Source organism: Megalops cyprinoides, chromosome 1 (assembly GCF_013368585.1).
Source record: "Megalops cyprinoides isolate fMegCyp1 chromosome 1, fMegCyp1.pri, whole genome shotgun sequence".
Lineage (NCBI taxonomy): Eukaryota > Metazoa > Chordata > Actinopteri > Elopiformes > Megalopidae > Megalops > Megalops cyprinoides.
The window spans coordinates 50,896,133-50,906,797 of NC_050583.1; the positions used below are offsets into that span (position 1 = coordinate 50,896,133).

The following is a 10,665-nucleotide window of genomic DNA, read 5'->3' on the forward strand; positions in this document are numbered from 1 at the left end:
TAATCAGATGCCTATTGCATCTTGTGCTTGCACTAAAAGACGTGTGACACGACATGGGTGATGCAATGGGCTATATTTGCAGTTTGGGGGCACCTGTTTGCAGAAACACACTGGCTCACGGGTTCTAGTCCTGTTACTTGAACAACACGAGGCATTTGGAGGGAGAGCAAAAAGGGCCGTTGCTTTAAGCACCTGGGAACGCTTTTAGAATTGGCACTAGTGGTCCCAGGAGGAGCTAAAAGGTAAGGCAGACTTTAAGGGCCAGAGCGCTCGGCGCACAGAAATAGCCGGCAAGCGTGTCTGTTTCATGTTCCTGCTACTCGACACCGAATGGTTGTTCCGATATGTGTGCCAGCTAGCCTCAGCCCCGCGTTACAACTCTGTTTGGCTTCTCTGGCTCTTGGGGTCTATTTCGAGGGGGGGTGTGGGGTGGAAGGGTTTGGGGGGGGGGGGGGGGGGCGTTTCGCTTTCTACAGACCGCTCCCCTGCTCTGTTTCACATGGGCCCAAAGGCCTGAGCGTGCTGTGTGACTTTGCCTGAGGTTCATTTTGCCGTCGATCCCCACAGACGAGAGCGTGGAAAAACGCGGCCTGATTATTCCCAGCTGCGCTGAAAAGGAAGTTGAAAGATCATGCCCTTTCAGCGGGCATAAGGCGTGGATGATATCCTTGGGATCTTGCTATAAACCTCTTCTCTCTGAGGCCTGACAGATGCACTTTCCTGACAATGAAGCACAGGACAAAAAGGTGAGGTGCCACAATACTCATCATCTCCAGCTTGTTTTTTGTTGTGAATGGACACCAAACACATTTGAATGTGTGTTTTCATAACCTTTCTAGGCTTCCTTCATATAAACACATTGAGACCACCTTCCTTTAAGATACAAGTGGCATGCACTTAACCAGCCAATACTAATTGGTTCTATACTTTTAGATTTTCTGCACAGATATTGAAATGACTCTTTTCTCTGTATGTAGATACTTTGTTGGTATGTTATGCTGATAACCATCCCTTCAGTTAGATCCTGTGCTATAACGATTCTGCTGGTAAAAATAAACCAGTCACATTGGTAGATGCTGGGAAATCACCCAAAAACTGCAACTGCTACTATATCAAATTCTAAAGTGATGGAAAATTTCTTATATGGCAGCCATTTTTTTTGTCTGAAGGGCGCACTTTATACTCACAACACTGTAAGGGTTGATGTTTCATCAGCAGAAATTATGGCAAAAACAGAAATAGTGTATATTTGTATACAGCATGTGTGCACTGTATTAAGAGTTTGTTACTTTGTAGGTTTGAGTAAAACAATTACGCATTTCTAACTCTAAAACCAAGTTTGCTTCTGAGAAATGCTGCGCTTACTCCTTGCACATTTTTAAAATCCATTTTTAATTGAAATGATTGAAGTAATAATACTACTTATGTTTGATTTAAAATTATTATACATCACCTCACCACTTTGAAGGTATATCTCAGACTTAAAGACAGAGATAAGCACTATCTCTTAAGTCAGTGGTATAGCCTTGCCTCAGCTTCTGGGATAAAAATGGTACCATGAGTTATTCTAAGCTTGCGCGAACCGCACTCGGCAGCTGCAGTAAAATTAAGTGCTTATGATGCTATGTTTTACTCACATTCTCAAGGTTAATAGATCCTCATAAAGCGCTGCTGTGGCCGGTCAGGTTATTTTTGTTCTGTCAGCACCACGCAAGGGTTGGTGTGTTGGTGTTATGTATGTCAATGCTACACAGAGCAGGGCAGCCTTATCCAGGTTAACTTAACACACCTAGTTTTAGCTATCCAACTTTACCATAACACGCACATGATCCAGTTATACACATGGACATTCACTAAAGGATTAAATACACTGGTCAGTGGAAGGGCAGGTCCCAACAGGAACTGGGACCAGTCACCTTGTCGTTAATACATGCAGATCCCTGAACAACACTGCACACTGCTACTCAGTGATCAGTAATTCTTCTGTGATTGCTTCAAGTGGTGCTGTATGACAGTCATGTTGTGTCACATGTGCACAAACACACACACACACACACACACACACACAGACAAACACAGTCAATAACACACACATATGAGTCGGTGAATAGAAAGTTTGATGTAATTTTTTTTTGAGTAGCTTGTCCTTATATTACAGTACTGAAACCAAACAGGAAATTTGCCCTGCGTCAAATATTAGTTATTATTCGCACCACTTTTTCACTCCATTACAACTCTCGACCATTTCAGTACCTTAAGATCCTTGCCATCACATTTCGCTCCTCAGAATATCTTGTACAGAATATTCCATACAAACATATGTCCGCCAACAGAGATGCATCAGCTCTCTAAAAGGCGTCAGAACTGTGCTCCACACAGTACTTTAAAAATATCTAATTTATTTTTTAATCTATTTATCTCTCTGTCATGTGACTACTGTAAAATCTTCTATATATCTTCTATATATATATATATATATATATATATAAAGTTATTACATAATAACTACAATAGGAATCAGCATCATTATCACCATTGTTATCATAATAACAACAATCATTAATTTACATATTGGACTTATATTCTCAAATATTATGCCTGCCCCTTACCCCAGAGATGTTTGGGCAGGAATTTTCCAATGCGCTGCCTTTGGATGGTGTGTCATTCAGTTTTGCATGGAGCTAAAAGGAGCAGTGTTCTGTTGCTCCCAAGTGCACTGTGCCAATATGATTAGGTCACCTCCATAGCAACTGCTGTTGGGGGCAACCGATTTAGTAAGCAAATCAATTACTTGCAAAATGGTTCTACTCAGAACAAAAAGAAATTAGTTCATTACGAATATTGCATTGCAGTAGAGTATTTTATACCATTATAAATTGGAAGTGAGGATAAAACATTAAATTCAATCTCTAAAAAGTGTTTTGCTTTGCAAAGGACTTGATTATAGGTACTGCTGATCAACAATCATTTAAAAGGACATTCAGAATTGGGAAATCTTATCTACTCCTTTGGGTTTTTGCCATTTTAACTCTTTGGCTTACTAGCCAAAGCAGTGATGATGTGCACCAAACATTTAAGGGACTCAGCCTTAGGCATTACTAAGAACAGAAAAATGGGGGTGGGCCTCTGAGTCATGGGGTCAGACGGACCACTGTTCAAGGCCTCTGGGCCCTTCTAAACCCCCACCACCACAGCTGTGGACATGCCTGGTTTTTAGGGTGGGAAAGACAGGCAGCCTCCTTTCCTTAAAATAGCTCACGTGTGCTGTGTTGTACGGTCCCTACTGTACATAGTGACAGTGATTCACCGCATGTCACACATACAAGGTCAAATCTACCATTCTCAACATTGAATTATTTTTACACCATTTACTCATATTCGCATTCAAAAATGTTCCTGCTTCCCATCAAATTCTGATCAAATACTACCTCCAGGCCTTTTACCCTCTTATTTTTACTTTTTTACTTTTTACTTCTTCTGCATTTCAAAAATTAGTCTTGCGCTTATTAAACTGTATATCTATGTAACTGTAAATGTGACAGAATAGGCTTAATACACTTAACCTCCGCTGGAACCTCCCCTCCCATCCTGTATGTGATACATGTTTGTAAATATATACGTGTGTGTGTGTGTGTGTGTGTGTGTGTGTGTGTGTGTGAAACATATGCAAGAGGAGGGGCAAAGGCTCAGAGTGACATCATTCCCAATAACATTTTGAATTTTAAGTTTATTTCTATCAAAAGCGTAAGATCCACATTATACTATTATGTAATATAATTATATAATGTTATGCAATGTTTTGCATTTGGATTGACTTGTTTTCAGCCTTTAGAAAGCTGAACTGTGATATTATCAAAAAAAAAATCCAAGCTAGTTTTTCACCAGTTATGACAGGCTTCTGGCTTGTACCTGTGTCTATATGTTCTGTCTCTGGACAACTAAAAAGGGAGATCAAGTTGAATATTTAAATATTTGAAATACTTAAAAAGGCTTACTTGATTTCATGCATCGCACTATGATGTACATCACGTGTAACTATTACTCCAAGGTCGCTGTTTGTATTGAATTATGTAAGTCCATTATGTGACACATTAGACAGGGGATGGAGCTGGCCTGACTCCAAACTAGTGTCCGTCACACAAAAGCAGACTGCTCAGTCTTGGCTCGGGATCAAAGAGATCCTCTGCTGTCGTCGTCTTAATGTTGTTGAAAAAAGATCATTATTAGTCTTCGTCTGGCCATGCAAATATTTATAACATCACTCTCTCCTCTGCTTCCTGTGTAGGTCAGAAAAGAGATCCTGTCACCTTTCAGAAGGTGAGCTTGCCGAATTCAAGGCGGCCTAAGCGGAGCAGGGGACCCGGAGCAGGAGACGAATCAGAGCAGCTGCCCCCCTCCTGTGCCCGGGCAGGCGAAGCATTTGGCATGAGCCGTCTGGAGAAGCGCCATGTGAGTCACGGAGGAGGCATGCAGGGGCACTACAAATACACGGACGGGTTCAGCGACACCTCGAGTGTGGGCAGCTTCATGGACGACACGGACAGGGAGGTCAGCAGCTTCACTGACCGTGCCTTCAGGAGCCTGTGCATCGGCGATGAGGCAGTCTACAATGACTCCGAGTTCGCACCGTCCCCCATCGAGCGCTGTGACGCGTTTGTTGTGGACACTCGAGGCCCCGACGTGCTGAAGTTCGTGCCCCATGATGCGTTTTCTCTCGGGGCAAAGCGGCACGGAGAGGTGGCGGGTAAGACCGGGTTCGCTGCAACATTCCAGCAGTCAGTTATGGACATGGCAAAGAAGGGGCTCCTAAAAAATGACCGCGAGACTCAGCCACGCAATGGCGCCATAGAAACAACCTGGCAGCATGACAAGAGTCACTCGGATATGTCATCTCTGGTCAAGACCTTCAGCACAGTGGAGAATGACCGTCACAGTGGTGTCACAGCAGCGACTAGGGATTTCAAATACAAGCAGGTCAGCAGTGACTCATGGGATAAATCAGTCCTGCTGAACATTCAGGGGGAACTATCAGAGACTTCTGTGACTCGTCACCATAAAGGGGGTCATTCCGAGCCATCCAAAAACCACTTTCAGTCCTCTGGAGCTGCAGCAGCCCAGATTCCAGGCAAGGATCTGGACACTCCCCCCTCAAAGCCCTCGAAGAGCAAACGTGGCAAGTCTGGCAAGCTGAGGAAACTGAGCGCCAAGGGCTCCTTTCTCCACAGTGAGCACAGCCCGTTTGAGTCGTGGAGGGACTGCAACAAGTATCTGTTTCGAGCAGAACAACGTGCTGGACCTCTCGTCCACAAACGAGTGCCCCAAATGGTACGATTCCCCTCTTTATAAGGAGTTAATGACAGGACAGGGAGTGCAAACTGCCGAGGCTAACGAAAGTAAGCCGAACCGAAAACAGGCAGGAGATGTGCCTGCCGCCATGCAGCCTTCCTTGCAGAAAGCCTTGTCCATTGAAAAGAGGAGTGAGTCGGAGACAGGGGCCGGCAGTGCACCCTGGAGACTGAAGAGGAACCTGGCCCGGGGCACAGTGCCTGGAGATCGACCCCGCACGGTCGCACAATGCGGAGAGAAAGCGAGGGGAAGTGAGGGGGTATCACCCTCCAACGCCGGTGCGGTCCCGGCTCTCCAGGTGGTCCCAGTGGTCCCTGTGGTCCCGACAGTCCCAGCTGCTCCGGCAGTTCCAGCAAAAGTGGCTGTCACGACAGTGGGAGAGCCGACGCCCAACGGCGTGACACCGTTCAGTATCTCCCAGCTGCTGACGCCCATCATTCAGTCCAGGAAAGAGACGGAATTACCTGACATACTTCAGTCTGCGCTCACTCCTGATGCCCTCAATCTTGACCTTTCACCCACCACCGACTCCCCAGTAAAACCAGCTCCCGAGGTCAAACTACGTGACAGCTACAAGGCCATGGCCTCCAGCCTGTTGTTCAACCTCAAGGACAACAGAAAACGAGTAAAGAGCACCTACAGTCCCCCAAAGTTCAAGACAGCAGAACACAGCAAACCACCCTCCAAGGAAGAAAATGTTTTACCCAAAAACACCCCAGCTATTTCTGAGGCCCTGGTTGCTGAGGTCGGCGTATCCCTGCAGCCAAAATCAAGCGATGTCCGGCCCGGGAGTGGGCTTGTTTTGGAACCGACTGGCTCGCAAACCGTCCATCATAAAAAACATGCAGACGGTGGCGTATCGGATGACTATTTGACATTAAGCTCACCCCAGACTGTAAAAGAAGCTCCCAGCTACAAGAGCAGCAGCATACATGAAAATTCGCTGGGCATAGACCAGCATCCAGAAAGTGGAAGTGGCCAATATGGCAGCTTTGCTAAGTCACAATCGAACAAAACGCCAGTGACAGGGAAACAAGGCTACCCTTCACTGAACCTCTACAAATCAGTCAGCACAACAGAGACTATGGCGCCAGTCATTGATATGCCTGCTCGGATCACTGCAAACAAGGAGAAAGATAAGCGAAGGAAAGAAATGTATTCTTTAAGAGAAAACGAGACTGAGATTGTGCCTAAAGAAAACGAAAACAGAAAAAATCAGCTGGCCAGAGAGGAATTCAATGGCGAAAGGGAGGTGCGTGTCAACAAACAAAACGAAAAGGGCCGTGGAGTTACATTGGTGAAAGATGGCGATATCATTGCTTTGAAAGAAAAGGACAGTCCTAAACGTACCATGGCAGTGCAAAGAGGGGACAATGCTAAACAGGATGCGCATGCTGAATCTGAAAAATTGCTGTTGGTCAGAGAAAGAGAAAACATGAAACAAGGAGAAAGAGGGAATGCTAAACAAGTTGTGAATAAAGAGAGAGAACGTGCTAGAAAGGAAGGCCGGGCTAAACATGTATTTTCAGCCCGACAGAATCAGTACATCAAAAATGAAAGATATGCGATGCGAGATGACAACGAGGAAGACCAAGCTGTTAAGGATGGACTTGTGTCGAGAGAGGACATACGCTTCTTGGGCGAGTTGTTGGAAAACAGGTCGTTGCAACGTGCTACACAGAGCACTCTCTCAGATACTGTGACAGGTGTTACAGGTGAGGTGCCAGCTCTGAAAGGCCACAACGTCGTACTTTCAACAAGACAAAGTCAGCACACTGAAAAGGACTCATTCATAATTAATGAACATAACCATGCTAAAGAGGAAGTTCCCGAGGAACTACATGCAAAGGCAAAGAGCAGGCCTCTCAGAAATGATAAAATTTCAGCTGACAAACATGAGGATGATGGAAAGGTCATGGTCTTAAGGAGAAGGAGTACACACACTTCAAATGATTTCCTTGCAAATGAAGAACATGCCCAAGCTGGGCAGGATGTGCTCTCCACAAAAAAGAACGCAGTCAGGGGTGAAGCATTCACAAATAAAGAACTTCAACAAGCTAAAGAGGAAGTGGTAGAGAAAATATGTCAAACAGGAGAGAACAGAGTGTTACTTTCAGCAAAACAGAGAGAAAACTCTGAAAAGGAGGTATCTGAAATTAAAGAGAAGAATGATGTCAAAGTGCAGCCTACTGCTGAGAAGGAGACATGCATAACTGAAAATGCTGGATATGTAGCTGAAGAAAAAACCCAAGAGAGCTCAAGTGCAATAAAAGAGAGGAAGGCTGCTAAAAATGAGGTGCTTGCAAGTAATGATGGAGGTACTGTTAGACAGGAGGGCCCTGCAAAGACAAGGCGAAAGCACATTGTAAGTGATACATCAGCAGTGAGAGAAAAAGAAAGTGAGAAAATGAGAGAAACTGGATCAAAAGATAGGGAGTGTGCTAAAAAAGAGGAACTCAGGGATGGAGAACCTGTCATGGTGGAAGTACTTAAAACAAAAGAAAAAGAAGAAGACAAGGAGAATTTGTTAAAAGAAGCACCTGATTTCAGGGGGAAGAGCACACCTGAAACCGGAATGCTTTCAAACAAAGAGAAGGACAGTAAAATAAAGCAAATCCTTAAGCTGAAAGATAAAGTGAAAGATGTGCTTTCGATTAGAGATCACAAAGCCAGAGAGGACACGGCTGCAAGGCAAGATAAGGGACAAGCTAAACAGGATGTAGCTCAGAAGCATGAGAGAGACCACAGCCTTCTTTCAGCACGTCCAAGTAGCGAAAAGAACAAAGCAGCACAAGATGTGTCAGCTGCGCGAGAGAAAATCAAAACGGAACTTGCTAATGATGAACGTGAGATGATAGCAGCTACAAAGGATGATGCCAATGAAACTGTGAAGGAACAAAATGTTAATGAACGCACCGGTAGACATGTGGCACCCCCTATACCTTTGAGGGTCAATGGAACTAAAGAAGGGGAGCCAGTTAGGGTCAGCATGCCTACACAGTCTTCCAAGGAATCCTACCTTTCTGTAAAAGGTTCCCCACAAGAAACAAAAGCCCACTCTCCTTTAAGAAACATTGGGGACAGACAGGAAAAGAGCGAAGAGAGCAGAGCGGTCACAAAACCCTTGAGGAACGATTTGGGAGAGACGGTACTGCAGTATTACGCTCCAAGTAGCAATGACAGTGAGACAGGCTTTAAACGCAGATCGTTTGCTTCACCTCCCATGGTGGAGAGCATACTGTTCAAAGAAGAAAGCGCCATATCTCCGAATAATTTAGACGAAGGTGGGTGGGTTCGCTGTCTGATAGAGTACGCCAAGTCACAGACCCCAGGGCCGCGATCCAACACCTCGTCCCCGTCTCTGGGGAAACCCACCCTGTTTAAAGTGAAGGACAACACTTTCAGGACATCTCCACTGACCAAGACCGTAAAACCACCTATCCACAGGCCGTATTCAGACGAGTTCAGACTGAGCTCTCCCAGGGACAGCTGGAGCGGGTCTGAGAAGGGCGAGGACGAGCGTGGCCGGCCCAGGGAGCGTGCTGAGTTCCACTCTTCTCGGGACAGTTCGACCGCATCTACCAGAGCACCCCGCTGGAGGGAAATGTCAGTTCCCCGCCTGACACCCCCAACCGCGCAATTAACCACTGAGAGAGAAACCAGGAGGAATCAGCGGAGAAACCCATGCCAGGAGGAAGATGCAAGTCCATCAGTTATGAGCACAGTGTCAGAGGAGGTTGAGGGTCATGCAGTGAGCGCGGTGGACGCGGTGGACACGGCGGACGCGGTGGAGGAGAGAATCTCCAGTTCTGTCCCCAGCGAAGAAGTGGACGGCTGCAAGGAGCCCAGCGAGAGGTCCGAGTCCACCTGCAGCACCAGCGAATCAAATCCACTGGGCAAGCCACCGCCCATCCTCCCCAAATCGGAGAAGGCCCTTCGGCGTGCCAAGAGACTTACAAACAGGAGGATCAAGAAGGCTGAAGTGGAAGGCAAACGGGAGACTAAGAGCCAGGCTGGTCAGAAACCAGTCAAAGAGCTCTCCAGTGAGTTGTCAACCCCAGCTGAACCCTTGCCATCACAGCCTACATTGTCATCACAACCCTTACTTAGCCTTCCACCAGCACCCCAACCTCGCGCTGATCCCAGTCTCGTCCAGCCTGCCCAGAGCGTGGTCACTCAGTCTTTCCCTGTGACCCAGAGAAAGCTCCTGCAAGACCCTGACTCAGGGCAATACTTTATGGTCGACATGCCCATGCAGGTGAAGACCAAAACATTCTTCGATCCCGAAACGGGGAAATATGTTCAGCTTCCAGTGCGGTCGCAGGAACAGCCTGCACCCCGAGCATCCCCTATGGAGGTTGTGAATCCCCCATATATGCTGTACCACGGGTTTGTACCGATGCCCGTCTCATCCCTACCACCTCAGAGTTCTGCCTCCCAGACGCCAGCCTCTGAATCTCTCTCAGAGGATCAGGAAAAGCCGGAGTGTAGCACCACCTTGAGGCAGGAGGAATCTGGACAGACCTGCGGCAGAGAAGCAGGGACACACGTTGAGCCGGTGTGTGGGTCACATGATCAACTTTCAGAGGGATCGTTATACAGCGAGGGCAAGGACAGTGTCAGCTCTAGAAATCTCAATATTATGTCCATGAGTGAACAGGACAATATCATAGTAGACAACAGCTGAATTCAGGGATTACTGGTTGTTAAAATGCACTGTTTTTGTTTTTGTTTTTTTTAAGCTTTTGAGCATTAATGAATGACACTGGAATAAATTAAATGGAAGCAGAGTATATATGTACATACATGTGAGAGAAGGCAATATAGCTGTAAATTCGTAAACGGGAAAGAGATGGTCACTGGTTTGAATGTTCAGTTGTTTTTTTTTTTTTCTTTTCATAACGTTTTAAGCATTGCCAATTCTGTTGTAGTCTGTATAAAATGTACTGTTAAACTGAAAAGGTTTCATTTTTTTAACAAAGTTTAGGTTTTGTGATGGATACTTAGACAAAGCAGGGCTATTTATTGAAAGAAAGTTTTGTGCTAAATTAAAACATATATATGTAAACCATTCCAGTAAAAATCATTTGCTAACACAAGATATTTCAGAGATTAATTTAAATTTATAATTTTGCACTCCCAGGAAATCCTGTACTTCTACAGATGGCAACAAAAATCATGTTCTCTTAAACAGAATCACTGCTTGCTTCACCTCTCCTAATAATCACTGTATAAATGACTGGTATGAAGTTAATGCTTTCCTAATTTTACGAATATCTCAGTAATTGAATTTACTTTACTTTACTTACAGCCAAGGCA

The 10,665-nt window shown here is 45.5% G+C and overlaps 1 protein-coding gene across 1 annotated transcript; it reads left to right on the top strand.

Annotated features, from left to right (window-relative positions):
- Positions 1–517: 517 nt before the first annotated feature.
- LOC118792951 (cardiac-enriched FHL2-interacting protein) lies at positions 518–10,359 on the top strand. Its single transcript, XM_036550846.1, is given in 3 exon segments — positions 518–746; positions 4,286–5,346; positions 5,348–10,359. Coding segments are annotated over 2 exon segments (5,607 nt in total). The 5' UTR covers positions 518–746; positions 4,286–4,425; the 3' UTR covers positions 10,034–10,359.
- The last annotated feature ends 306 nt before the right edge of the window (positions 10,360–10,665 follow it).